This window comes from Malaclemys terrapin, chromosome 2 (genome assembly GCF_027887155.1).
Source record: "Malaclemys terrapin pileata isolate rMalTer1 chromosome 2, rMalTer1.hap1, whole genome shotgun sequence".
In the NCBI taxonomy this organism is placed as follows: domain Eukaryota; kingdom Metazoa; phylum Chordata; order Testudines; family Emydidae; genus Malaclemys; species Malaclemys terrapin.
The window spans coordinates 165,888,091-165,902,377 of record NC_071506.1 but is presented as its reverse complement, the minus strand read 5'-3'; the positions used below and the strand labels follow the sequence as shown (position 1 = coordinate 165,902,377).

The window sequence follows — 14,287 nt, the reverse complement described above, 5'->3', positions numbered from 1 at the left end:
GGGGGAGTGCCATATTATTTTGAAGAACATTTTCTCACTTAGGGATTACATAACTGAATATTCCACCAAATCATCTTTATAAAATATTGAAACAGATTGCTTTTCTTTGAGAGCTATTTGGAGAGGTAGCCTCTACGGATTAAAAGATAAATTTTTAGAAGGCAGAAGAGTGAAATGGGAAAGTAGAGAATGAAATGGAGAAGCTCCTTAGCACAAATTTAGGTTCCGAGCAATGGCTTTGTCAAATAGAATAAAACCTTCCTTCCACACATCCACCTCTCCTCCATTGTCAAATTAAAAGGAGGCACCCCTTCTACTACAGGGAAATTATCAAAGGCGGCAGCCAAAGGAAGGGCTTGTGCTCCACTAGCATAAACAGATATGTCATCTCATGGAACTAGAACGGAGCCAAACAATTCATTTGAACATGAGAAAGGTATTGCTCAGGTTCCACTCAATGGGAACGTGAATGGGAAAGTGCCTCCCACCTTTGGATGTAGATGTTTTATGTGTTAAATTAAAACACAAGGACTTGGCTAGAATTCTTCAGGTCAATGAAGGTAGGAATGCTAGCAATACCCCTGGTAATGCTGTAACGTTTTCTGAAATCAGATATTTACATTATGTTCTCTGAAATTAAGCTAACAGTGGGAGGGCAAATCAGGAACTATGTTGCTGTGGTTTTGTTACTTTGTTTTAAAATGCAAAAGATCACTACGCGATTGGCAGTGTTTACAGCTGTCCATTATGTACAGATGAGGAAAATGTGTTTTTTTTCTTTAATTCCTTTATTTTCGTGTTTTATTTGCCTTTGAAGCTGCTTTCGCAAAGATAATCCGAAAAGACCCTTTCTATTATAACCTTCATCAAACTTAAAATGCCACTTCACCACAATGTGCAATATGTGTTGAACTTTGTAAGTATAGGTACATGTAAATGACACTATCATGAAATAGTTCTGGCAAAAACAAGTTGATATGCAGAGTTGCATATTAACATTAGTGTTCACATTTTGTAATTACTATATGAAGATATTAGATTAAAAATGGGTTTTCTCTCCCCTTTTTCAGACTCTCATCCCCACCCCCCTCCCATTCTCAGATAATTTGGTATGATACACGCGGGTATTATTTCTTAAGGCTAAAGCACTTTTCTCCACTTCTGTCCTCTTGAGACATCTGCTATAGCTTATATATTTAAACACAAATTATATTGATCCCCCCAGACAAACATCTTTCTGACAGTCTTGAGTTGTTCTTACACTGTTGAACGACCAAGGAAAGAAGGTGCGGTTCTGAGGTAAAACTTAGGATACAGCATGCCACAGCAGAGTTGCAATATATATCAGCTAAGTTTCCTTGGGATTGCCCTGCAGCAATAGGCAGGAACCTGAAAGATTTCTGGTGCGGCATAGTTGATCACTCCAGCCTGTGGTAAAAAGTCATTAGCCTACATGTTACTTTAACATCATGATACCGGTGACAACTGGCAGTACCCCGGCCCTATTTGTGTGTAGCAAGTTCACAGTCGAGTAACCTCGACTTTAATGGGTCACCCCAATGGATTTCTCCTTAGAATCCCAGTATGCTGTTGCCCATCGCTGGAGACTTTAGGACAGACAAGAATAGGAAAACACTAGATGAGCACATAGCATTCCCTTCTAAATCTGCTGGTGCTGGAACTTCCGTAGCTTTGGTCCCACTGCTACGATTCTGCTCCCCTTGAAATCAATGGGAGTTTTGCCATTGGTTTCAAAGGGGAGAGGATCGGGCTCCTAATAAAAGACTGCCAAGGATCTTCAACTGATGAGAGGCATTGCAGGATACTACCGAACTGCAACGTTCTGAATGTGACCATTGTCTTTCTTTTATGGATCCAAACTGGACAGAGGAGGTGAACTGAAGGAAGGTGGTTTTCACCGTCCACGTGTAGCTGGGGAATTGCTGCTGCAGTTCATAGTACCTGAGATCCACAATACTGACCAAGCAATTATGGAAAAAATTAAGGCCAGTAGCTGAAGAGGTCCAGGCACACATTCCCTACTTGCACAGGTAACGATTGCCTTTAAGACCTCTCATCAAAAGAGAGGGAGACAAAAAAAGAGAGATGTCTGTAGGTTTAGCGTCTTGCAATCTTTACTTGTACAGATAAACTATAGTTTGGATGTGTGCGCAGTTAATCAAATCTCTGGTAGATGGTTGCCTTACAGCGTGTACAACCTGCAGATCATTAGGTTAAATGGAGGACATTCGTGTCCTTTCAGAATCAATGCAATTATTGTTTGGATCAAGGACAACATTTGGAGTGGCAGCACTAATTTTACTAACCTGCTATTAATTATGGTGTCCCCCTCGCCATAAGCAGCTTTTATAACCCGAGGAATCAAGGAATGCTTGTATCCGTTTTCAAAGGAAAAGTTGAAACTTGAGTGTCTGGTCGTGTTGGAAAGTGTTAATCAGTAGGAAAGAGTGTGATCAGTGAAGCTATTCACTTGAACGTCACTCTAGTACAGTGGGTTAGTGAAGTGATTGTGGCGCCTAGGGACTGAAAGCACTATTCCACTCCAGTCAGGTATTATACACTGAGAAATGTCTACATTAGTTCTCTATAGCTCTCTGCAAAGTGAGTCACTGCAGACAAGAGACGAGATCCCCTGCCATGGAAAACCTCTCGCTAGAAGATTTTAGTCGAAGCCTGGCGTGATCTCAGGTAAAGAAACCTTCTGCTTGTTTTGATGATAGGGCTTTTTTTTCTTCTTTTTCCCCTCAGAGCCTGCTTCACCAGCAAGCCAGCTGAAAACTAACTGCTAGGGAGAAGAGAAACTACCTGTGATAAATCATTTGGCTTTGTGCAGTCTTTACCTAGGACAGAGTACAAATATAATCTAACCTGCATGTTATTTCTTGGGAAAGGGGTATGGATATTAGCGTATATTAAGGTAGGGTACTGAGTTAAAATTTCTGGATTTTGTATCAAACTTTGAAAGGAATCGAATTTGATCTTGCAGTAAGAAAGTTTGATCTGCACATAGAAGTATTGCAAAGCTGTTCATTGCCAACGGCTCGAAGAGGGAAAGGAGGAAGCGTTTGAATGCCTAGGAACCTGCGGCACTTTGGAAATTGAAAAGAAAAATCTTGTGTGATCTTCGCTTTGCTAATGAAATAGTGGCTGTAGTCTGCGCAATCTACAGAGCATAGAAATGTTATTGTACAATGGGGTCCACCTAACCGTTCAGCGAGTGCCTATGTTCTGTTTCAGCTGCTCCTGGATGCTGAAAACTTGCGTGTGTGTATCTTGGCTCGAGTTCTTAAGTGTTAAAAGTTAATAAATACAAAGACTAGTGTGAGAATGTGATCCTTCTTGCATTAATCTAGATTGTCAAGAGGATTTAAGTAAAAACTATAAATAAAAGTGTTCCAAGTGGATACGTTTAAGCAACTGATTTTACATGTAGTTGTAACCTGGGTAAATTAATATCAGAGATGCCCTTTTAGGCAATCATTGTGTAGGTCATCATCATAACTCTAGATCATAGTGAGGCTTATAGATATGCATGTACAAGAGATATGAAAAACTCACTGTCCCTTGATTTAGACTGCAGTATTTTGTCATTATACTTCAGATACACTTTTTTCAAAATGTATGTATTTAATGTCAATATTGACTTTATGGGAGCTATTTCACTTGAAAATGTTGCAGGCTGCCCTCAGTTCCATGTCAGATCCCAAATGGGCAACACGTTAAGCTTCACAACCTTTGTCAGACAGTGAGTCAAGGCTGTTTAAACCATTAACTTGAAAACAAAGCAAACGCGACCGAAAGATCGTACTAACGTCTATTTAGCCCATAAGTATATACCGTCGCCAAGAAATATTTCATGGCGAGGCAATGACACCTCCAAAGCAGAAGAAAATGGGCATATATCCAGTGAAGCTGTAGCTGTATAACCGCAGATAGATCGCGTCCCTGAAGACGTCCATCAAAGCCTTAGCCTTAGAAAAGCTTCCCTGTTTTACCTGCTGTGGCCTGTTCAGATATCACGATGTTTCCTTCTTGTTTCATGTTTTCATAATAAAACTTGTCTGAACATTGGCTCCAGTTTCTTTGAGAAGAAGAAAAATCAACCAGTTTGTAGTAACCCTTTAAGACATACTTCATTAAGCTTTGGCTCTCAAAGATATGTTTGTGTTTGCAGGTTTTATATTGGGAAACTCTGCAGCACTTCATGTTGATTTAGACGGTTTTACTTTCTTTAACTTAGAAAATAGCTCCCGTTGGTTATTTTGCTCAAGTGCTGTTAACTCTTTTGTACAAGAAAGGGGCTTGGCAAGAATATTTTTTTTATTACATACCAAATGCTTGCATTTTCCAAATGCTTGAGGATATAGCCCACAGCATTAATCGTCTTTACTTGGATTTGAACAATGTTATGTTGTTCATGTGCAGGAGCCACAAAGCTTTTAAATCATTGCGGGACTTTTTGCATGTTTGTGCTCTGGCACTAGAAATTCGTGATGAAATATAACTTCGTTGAGTTTCTCATCAACAAAGAACCATTATTTGTAGACTGTAAGTGACAAAAGAGCAACACTTTGTGTCAAAGTAATGTCCGTTTTATGATGTAAATTATTTAAAAAAATTAAAGACAGTTTTCTTGGGAGTACCGATTGGTTCTGGTATAATGCGCAGTTAGGGTAAAGTAATATAACAGGCAGACTAGAAAAAAATGACAAATTATTACAGTGATTAATAAGGGAACCTTCAATGCAGAAAACCGGATATCAGTGGATTGGCCTGATACAGGGTAGTGAAAGACACTGTAGACATATAAATAGACAAGGAATATAAATATTGAATCTGGTCTTGTATTGTAAAGATTAATCGACTCATCTAAATATCAATCCTGCTGTGTTATGGGTGTCACTGCTGGGTTGACGTCTGCAGTAGTATCAAAAGAAAAAGACAAGACAAGCAGTTTGAAAAACTGTACTATTGTGCTACAGCTTCTCAAAACAGTTCTCCAGCTCTATCAGCTAATTACAGTGCTTTGCACTGAGCCACTCTTGAGATAAGTGCAGCTGTTTTCCTACCCAGCACCAGTGCATAATGTTCCAGTGTTTATGTAAGCAAAAGCAGTGCACATCTCTTAAGGAAGATCATTTTTATACATTTGTGGATTTTCTCAATTATTTTTTCACAAAATCCTCCAGAAGGTTATACATTATGATATCTGCTTAACAAATAACTAAAAGTAGCATTGTGTTCTGGAAACGCTGAGTAACTGGAAAAAATAAGTGAGAGTTTCATTGTAGCATAAGCCCCAATGGCTAGTTTATTATTATTCACAGAAAGAAGGTGATATTAGCATTGCAGGTGAAAAAGGAATAAACACACTCTCCCAAGAAATCAATACGGAATTCAAAAACAATTATTAATGTCATTTGACTCCTGTTCTTTACGCATTTCTCCCGGCTACAGACACTAAACTGTCTGAATAATTTGCATGTACTGTATCTATTTGTTATTTGGGAACTATTTAAGATGCCGTAGGACACCGCTTGTTATGATCTAACCCAATCCTAGAACTAGTATTTTCATCTGTAAATTAAAGCAATTACGCAGCAGATATTGTATTATGTGTACTGTGGTCTCCAGATAGTCATCAATCACCCTCAATCGAGCTGTCAGAGTGGGCAGATTCGTTTCTGGGAGGCAGTCTTCCAGCTGGGGAGAAGAAGAGAACATCATCATTAATTAGAGTGTGACCCTGGGGCTATTCACATGTCTGAACCCAGGAATCTCTCCGAGCAAGTCTTCACACCGTGGAGCAGCACGCCACTGCACCATCAGCCACGGCTCAAGCGCAACGAGCTGTTCTCTAGTTCCTCCAAAAGGCTCACGGATGCCTGGCTAACTTGCTGCCACATTACACTGGCAATTTGTTGTAGTTTTAGCAGTTTACTCCCTATAAATTATTGACAATTACTACCGCCACAGCAGAGGTCACTTTCCTAGAGAAGATAGCCTATGGTGACGACAGCCCAATGCCACATTAGCTGCTCTGCGATGCCGTTATACACCCACAAAAAGGACGGAACTGGGAGCCTGGGTAAATCGAGGAGTTTGTACAGATCATGGGAATTCGGTATTCTGAAAGGAGATTACTTCCCCCTGTTTATTTACCATGACAGAAGTATGTCAAAAGTAAACAAGTCTCTTCTGCATGGGCTTTCAACAATAAAGTTTCACAAACAGGATTATTAGAACTGTAGGGCAGTGTCAGAAACTGCAGCGCTGCACAGAGCGGGTAAAATGGTTCTGCCTTTTGCCTTTCGGTTCAGACCAGCTCCTGCAGTCCTGATACCCGGAGCCCGGTGCTGAAGGTACCCCAGTTCCTACCTAAATCAGCGTGAGTTGGGGATGGTCAGCCGCAAGTGGAATTGGGCCTTTCATCCCCACTCAAGCAACACGCCAACTAAATCAAATGGGAGTATAATCTCAGGAGCGAAACTGAGGAATTTGGCTCCACAGACCGATTTAAAACACTTCTCATGTATAAACGGACTCTTTCTGCTCCAGATCCGTAGTGGGGGAGCTATTGAGATTAACGAAATACAGTCTAAAAGCGCTTGAAAATAATGAAGGGACGGATCCTGATATCATTGAAATCAATGGAAGTGTTACCATTGGCTTCAGTGGGGATAGGATTAGGCCCTTGATTTGTAAAATTGTTTGATCTGCCATGCTCACACAAACAATAATGTTTAAATTATATCATCTAGGTCACCCGCCTCTGAAGGGGGGATGCTACGCTTCAAATAGAGTCTAAAACACCGAAGAAAGCTATTTTAATAACTAATCTCAAAAGGCAGAGTTGAGGTGATATCAAGAGTTCTATGAGTGTGAGTTTTCCCAGAATATCGGGTAAAAAGCTGCTGACTATACATTTTAAATAATTTTTGTAACCCATAAAGACAAACTGTTCTTTGATAAATTCGCCAGCCAACAACATAAACTATCATTCTCCGAGTCCGATCCTGCATTCTCTCAGCACCTTACTGTCCCATTCACTTCAATGCATGAGTAAAGCAGGATTGGACCCTAAAGAAGGTAAAAGTTGACTTTTCTAACACAATTACAAATATTGATACTGTGATCAAATTCTTTTCAAGGTGAACACCCATGTCTTCAGTCATTGCCTGGAACGTATATTTATAGTGTTTTTAAATTTAATCGCGCATCTGGACTAAAAGATGCAAAAAACCCCAAAACTGCGTGCCATGTGGTTTATTGTCAGTGTTACTGCTAATTTTAACTGTTGATTAAATCTTAAATGAAGACTCACTCGTGTGTCTCTTCATATGTCTCGTTTGTAATTGAGACTAATTATTGTGGTGGGGTGGGAAGAAGCAGCTGCTCATTAATTAATTTCTAATTAAAAGAGTTTGCCATCCTTCAGTGACTAAGGGGGAAAATCTTAGTTGGTGTAATATTGATTCTTGAGATCAAAACCATTCATAGTCGTCCTACATAACCATATTAAAGTACTATAAACTCAAGTATCTGATGTTTGAGTGCTCTCCAAACTCTGCTTTGTATATTCTTAACACAAACTCAAACCTACCAAAATGAATGTTAAACTTGCAAACGGGTCAAATTGAGTAAACTTAATGTAACGTCAGAGTCTCTGCTGTTTATAAAACGTGTATCTGAGTTGACCTGTTTTGAACTACTTTTCTTTTATGTTCTTTTTTTCGTGTGTGCAAAATATTTATTTCTGTCGCCACGTTTGTCAATCTCTGAGTCCACATGTAGAAATTACTTCTAGTTTGTAGCGGTGGAAAAAATGCTACATTCATTATACATCTTTTTAGTTAAAAAAAAGTTTAAGATTCATGCAGGTAAATTAAATATGGTATTCTGCTTCGTCCTATAAGCATCTAGGAACCTGTGGTTACCAATCAATTGGTACAATAGAGCAGAGCAAGGCTGCAATAGCGTGCAGATCAGACGTCTCTCCTTGTTTCTAGATAACTGGGAGCCTCTGTACCATGTCATATCCTCAGTTTGGATACCCTTACTCTTCTGCACCCCAGGTAAGACTCTATTGTCCGCAAACGTTAATTGATTGAATTTCAGTCATTATTGATTTCTACCGTTCAGTGCTAAAAGCTGCACTGTTCCTTTATAGTACGTGAAAGCGTGAAATTGGTTACGCACTCAGTCTGTTTATAAGATATTTAAGTTTGTGTTCATATTTGTAAAATGAAAGGAGCATACAGTATTTAGGGTGTTCTGGGTGGGGACGGGGGAGGCGAGACGAAAGAAAAAGGGGGATGGAAACCCTCCAAGAATAATATTTTATCTTCCGGATTAGGTTTACTATTTACACACTTAAAAGGGAAGTTACTGAACTATCTATTGTAGAAACATAATGGGCTATTTGAAACCCGCAGGTTAATAATAGATGTATGTAGGGCTGTTACAAATCTGCAGTCAAAATAAATATGCATGAGTGATTTAGGAAAAAAAAGGTTTAAAAACGCAGATGGGGAGCATTGTGCTGCAAGTGAAGACAAATGATGTCAACACTTTGTACAACCCATTATAAAAGTTACTTTTAAAAGCATTTAATATAAGCAGCTTGAAAACCTGACGTAGCCGCCCCCTTGTAGAGATTTTCATTAAACACTTAAGAGTTTTGTCTTCCTTTTTTAACTGGTAAAATATCTAATCTGTACATTTCCCGAAACCTTCATTTCCTCTGCCTTTAAAGGAAACAAATGTCAAAACTTAACTGCAGGTTTTAAAAAGTTTTCCTCCTTTCCCTTAGTTCCTGATGACCACCAATTCCCTGACAACTTGCTGTGAGTCTAGTGGCAGGACTCTGACAGATTCAGGCGCTTCAGCCTCGGCTCAGACCCCAGTCTATTGTCCTGTATACGAAAGCAGGCTGTTAGCCACAGCCAGACATGAGCTCAATTCTGCAGCTGCCTTAGGAGTCTATGGAAATCCTTACACAAGTACCCAGGGCTATGGAAACTACGTTACCTATGGTACTGAAGCCTCTGCCTTCTATTCTTTGGTAAGCAATCCTAGAATCTTCTTGTCACTCATTAGTAAAACAAATCCCAGCTCAAAAGATAAACGAAAACATATCTTCTCGCTGTTTGGCTTGCGTGTTAGAGTCCTCCCTAGAGGAAATCTGTGTTCTCCCCTCTCTTCTGAATTGGAACAGTTCACTAAGACTAAAATTCACGTGTTGTTATGTTTAGATTTCTATACTAAGTCAGTCATGTTTTCAGGACAGAGACCACTTTAAGTAGTTCTACTAAATACCTAAATACATGTAGTTCTTTACGTAAGCCTATTTTCTGACTATCGACGCATAGCTCTGCCTTTTTAGCTCTCTCTCTAATTATAAGTATGCTTAACAGTTCTATGATACTACAGTTAAAAGACAGTTCTGTGAAACTGATGAACGACACTGGAATGAACGATATAGCTATGTTGGTAGTTCAAAGTTGCATATACAGAGGTGCAGAACAATCGATATACCTTGGAATGAGCTTTTTCTTTGGCATCATTATAGCATGGGTTAATGTGTGTATTGATTTCACTGGCTGCTGAAATTCTAGACCTTTGCTACAGCCAAAACATATCTTACTGTAAGACCACAGCAGTAAAGTTGCCATTCATTTCCTTTGCACATTGTATTTCTGATTAATTAAAGGCGATAGTTGTGAATAGCTAAGATGTCATTAAAAGTTTAAACGTTTGTTGTCACTTTCTAGGTCATTGTTTTATAATGTTAATAAATTTAATGTGCTTTCGGTTCTGTAGAGAAGGGAACTATGAATTAAGCTTTTGCTAGTTATTTCGGTTAGGAGAATACTTTTTAATAAGAAGTGAAACAGGTTCCTTATTGTAGTCAAATACGAGGCAATTGTTTTGGAACCAAACACTGCTGTGGAAAATAATATATTCAATAGCAACATTGTAACATTTGTTTTACATTTTACCATAAATGTAACAAACCAATTCACTTCCCTTAACCACTTCTAAGGCGAGAGACGGGGCGGCTGGCTGGGGGTGAGAATTGGTGAAAGGACACACTCGATTTTGTGTTACAGAACAGTTTCGACGCGAAGGATGGGAGTGGATCTGCGCATGCGGGCATTACCCAGGCGGCTGCCTATTATCCCTACGATCACACACTCAGTCAGTATCAATATGACAGGTAAGAAACAAACAATTAAACAGACGTAACGACGAGTGATTTTTCCTAAGCAAGAGACATTTTAAACAGTGAAACACTGTGTCCGTTTAACAATGAATTATTAATCAAGGTAAGACAGGCAAATAAATAATTAGACAAAATGGAAGCCTACATTTCTCCTTTGACAAACCTTACATTTGTATATTACCTGGAGACTGAAGAGGGACCTATTGGGCAGGCTGCTCAAACAGTGTAGTAAAAATCAAAGCTTTATTCTGAATGTTAACACTAAATCTCTAAATTAAACATGGGGGGAGAGGCGGTGGAGAGGGGGATTGGCTAAATACCCACAAATTTGTGTTTGTCAGCACTGAGCAGTGTTGTGGGGCTACATCAGTAACCCTGTGCCTGACCCCTGACTTTAGCAAACTATTATCAAATACCCTGCGTCCCCCTTTTCGACATGTAATTCAATTAATTTCATTATTCTACTATAGTAAACTGAATGTTTTAACAAATGGGAGTAACTTTGAAAAACTTAATGAGGCCTAAATATCTTGGGAGTACTTGAAGCGATCATACCAATTTATCTTGGGTCTCTCATAATATTTTATAGAAACTTTTTCTAAGTATATGTTTAAACAAATTGTTCTCCCAACCCAGCATATGGTCCTTTACTTTTCAAGGAGCTATACTTTCCACTAGCCAATTTTTTATTAATTAGCTTTTCTTGTATTGTGTTAAATTGAACAGTCCTTTTATCTTCTGTATGTTTATTAGTTTTAAAACAGCACAAAACCACTTAAACCATCTCAACCTTTTAAGCCCACTGGGTGCCGATGACCTTTCCTGGATGATGTGCATTAAATATTCAGGTGCAGTCCAGTGTCTTCTGCGTCACGTTTTTACAATTTCAGGAACAAAAGGGTAGGAGAGATTACTAATAAAAGGAATAAGGAGGAAATATATTTCTGTTAACAGTTACACCCTGAGGTTACTTAAATGTATTTTATCTGAGCAGGATTTATCAAACAACTGAAAAGCAGAACTTTTGTGTGCGGGTCTGTGCGTTTCTGTCACACAAGTTGTTAAAATGGACTTTGCAATTTACTTGGATAAAAATAGACATTTTCTTTTCTATTTATTCTTCAAAGGTTATTGTACAATTGAATTAAAACATTTCTTATGCCCAGTATTTCTCATTTTAAAATGATATGTTATCATTGCTTCTTTCTTACCGCTGAATTGTTGCGGTAAATGATTACTAAAAGCCTTTTACGGCCCCCTCAGGTTTTGGTACAGTATTCCTCCGACACTGATTACTACTAGAAGAAGGTACAGTTAACCTCTCCTAGCACCTGGTCCAAACTCCATGTATCTTTCCTTTGGCTTCAGTGGGCTTTTGATCAGGTGCCCAAAGGCCACCTCTCTGTATCTTTGACATGATCTACATATGGTGTCATATATGTCTTGTGAACTACAGATATGGCACCATGGACGGAGGCACCCGAAGAAAAAACGCTACTCGTGAAACCACCAGTACACTGAAGGCATGGCTGCAGGAGCACAGGAAGAACCCCTACCCCACCAAGGGCGAGAAGATCATGCTGGCCATCATCACCAAGATGACCCTCACCCAGGTCTCCACCTGGTTTGCCAATGCCCGGAGGAGGCTCAAGAAGGAGAACAAGATGACCTGGCCTCCAAGGAACAAATGTTCCGATGAGAAGAGATCCTACGAAGAGGAAGGGGAGGAAGAGTCACAGGAAGACAATATGAAGAACGAGAAAAACGATGGTATCTTATTAAATATACATTTACAATTAACAAGCAAAATTCTAGAGTAGCCAGATCAGTTTTCAGTTTCCCTTTTGACTATTTTTATCATGAGTGTTGTTGCATGAGTGGGTAGGATATACTTATGAATTGCACATAGCCTAGAAACATACATACAGAATTGCAGTTGTATTCTTTATTAGAAACGCCCTTTTAAACAGTACTCTGCATCTTTAGAGATGGCATTATTTTAAAGAAACACTGTGGTGCTATTTATTCCGTATGCTTTACTGTTTTCCCATTCCTGCAGAGGCCACCAGCAAAGAAGAAAAAGAGCTGGAACTGAGTGATTTGGATGACTTTGACCCCATTGAGTCGGAGAGTTCAGAATGCGAATTGAAACAGCCCTTCCAGCACCTGGAGAACAGCCAGATAAGGGCAGCCGACACATGTGCTACCGATCATTGCAAGGAGCCTTCTCTAAAGACGCCTATCCCAGCGGCCACCATTGAAGAAGACCTGGAGAGGGCTAAAAACTGTCTCAAGAATGTGGTGGACGAATGTGAACAAGACTTAATCAATGTAAGGCAGAGAAGCTGTGAGTCCAAAATGTGTTTCCAGCAGGGGCAACAAATATTGGAGACAAAGCCCAGGATTTGGTCCCTGGCTCACACCGCCACTTCTCTAAACCAAACTGAGTATCCTTCCTGCATGCTGAAACGCCAAGGAGTCTCCGCCTCCGTTGCAGTTTCTGCTCCTGTTAGTGTCATTGACAGACATCAGGATTCCCCAGTCACCAATCTCAGGAACTGGGTGGATGGGGTGTTTCATGACCCCATATTCAGACACAGTACTTTGAACCAAGCTTTGAGCAACACAACAGTTTCCTGGGCTACCACCAAAGGAGCCATTCTGGAAACGGGATCTTTAGGACGCTCAATTGGAAACAGTACTAACGTGCTAAAAGGCCAACTGTCAAACTTATCCCACCAGGACTCAAATAAAGAATTTCTTGCATTTCCCAAATCAGGAAGCAAAATGTTTTGTTCTTAACAACACCCCAAGTGGCAAAGAACTTTCTAACAGCTGAAGAGTGGGATACACTGAAAAGAGATTTGGAAGAATTTAAATTTAAATATAATTTTTTAAAAATAACAAAGATAAGGATTTAAAGTTCAGTTTGCTTAGTTAAACGGGCAGACTTTATTCATTGCTGTTTTGAAGAATTTCTGTTGGCTGCGACTTTAAGGGATCAATGTCGTGAAAATAATTTAACTCCATGTCTAAAAGCACGTACTATAGTGTAGGCGTACTTAAAAGTTTACATCCAAAAGTTTACAAACGAGAAATTTAAATTCTGATATTTAATTTAAGGCATGCCAATATTAGTTATAAAGACTTCTCAGATTTTTTCCTTCTGATTTCATTGTTACCATATAATTCACAAACGGCACTTATACCAAGTTTACACTATTGCACAAATTTACCTTGACAAATATGTTAAAAAAGTATGTTCACTCCAATAAATTGTCTGTTTCAGAAGTAAAAATTAGTGGTGGCGTTTTGCATTACAAAATAAATATGTTCCAGTTTTAGAATGTGTGTTCATAGATGTTCTAGTAATTTAAAGAAATGTCAAGATGATTGCATTAATACTAGAAAAAGTTCATGAAATGTCAATAAATCATTAGCATAACTGCAAACAAATTTATTTAAATCAGAAATATTGATACTTTTTCATTGGGCCTTATTTTTTTCTCTTTCTGTGTCTGTAAAGGAATCCAGAATGTTCTAAACTCGGAGATTCTTGAGCAAATAACGGTCTAAGATTTCTCCTTTGAACAGATAGTTATTGTTATGTTTGTAAGTACAACATTACATTTACCAGGTTGTATTCTGTTAAAGAACGCCTTGTTAATGAATACTGTGTGTTACACTGGAATATGGATGTCCAGTCTCAAGAGCCTTCTCTGCTAGAGAAACACAGGGCCATCCATCATTACATTTGTTGAGTTTGACAGTTGTCATCCAGGAAAGGAGGGGGGAAAGAAAAACAATAACAGGAGTTAAATGTTCATCCTTTAAAACAATATTAGATAGATAGATGTGAGAGGAGAGAGAAGTGTAGTTGTGCTCTAGATTTGCTGAAATGAAGGGGGAGAAAACAGAAGGAGGAGAGAAAAAAGTAGACTCCAGCTGCCCACTAATGTGAGGGTAGACAGTGTCCGCCGCATAAACCTGAGAACAGAGTAGGGGGAGGTGGGATCTTGGAGACTAGGCTGGGGAAAATCA

General features: G+C 39.1%; 1 protein-coding gene across 8 annotated transcripts; it reads left to right on the top strand.

The window, feature by feature from the left end:
• Positions 1-460: 460 nt before the first annotated feature.
• On the top strand, positions 461-13,666 carry IRX4 (iroquois homeobox 4). Of its 8 annotated transcripts, XM_054021155.1 has the most exons (8): positions 461-560; positions 1,889-2,051; positions 2,602-2,709; positions 3,008-8,096; positions 8,834-9,085; positions 10,134-10,240; positions 11,703-12,016; positions 12,306-13,665. In XM_054021155.1, exons 4-8 carry the CDS (start codon positions 8,052-8,054, stop codon positions 13,046-13,048), a joined length of 1,461 nt encoding a protein of 486 aa, XP_053877130.1. In that variant the 5' UTR covers positions 461-560; positions 1,889-2,051; positions 2,602-2,709; positions 3,008-8,051; the 3' UTR covers positions 13,049-13,665. The 8 variants fall into 8 exon arrangements, with proteins under 8 accessions (XP_053877130.1, XP_053877133.1, XP_053877125.1 ...); XM_054021156.1 differs by lacking the exon at positions 1,889-2,051 and having other exon boundaries at positions 464-560; XM_054021154.1 differs by lacking the exon at positions 461-560 and having other exon boundaries at positions 1,735-2,051.
• The last annotated feature ends 621 nt before the right edge of the window (positions 13,667-14,287 follow it).

Coding starts and splice junctions, on each gene's coding strand:
- IRX4 (XM_054021150.1), top strand. Junction 10,241..11,702: donor AGTCAGTATCAATATGACAG/GTAAGAAACAAA, acceptor TGTGAACTACAG/ATATGGCACCATGGACGGAG. Junction 12,017..12,305: donor GAAGAACGAGAAAAACGATG/GTATCTTATTAA, acceptor CCATTCCTGCAG/AGGCCACCAGCAAAGAAGAA.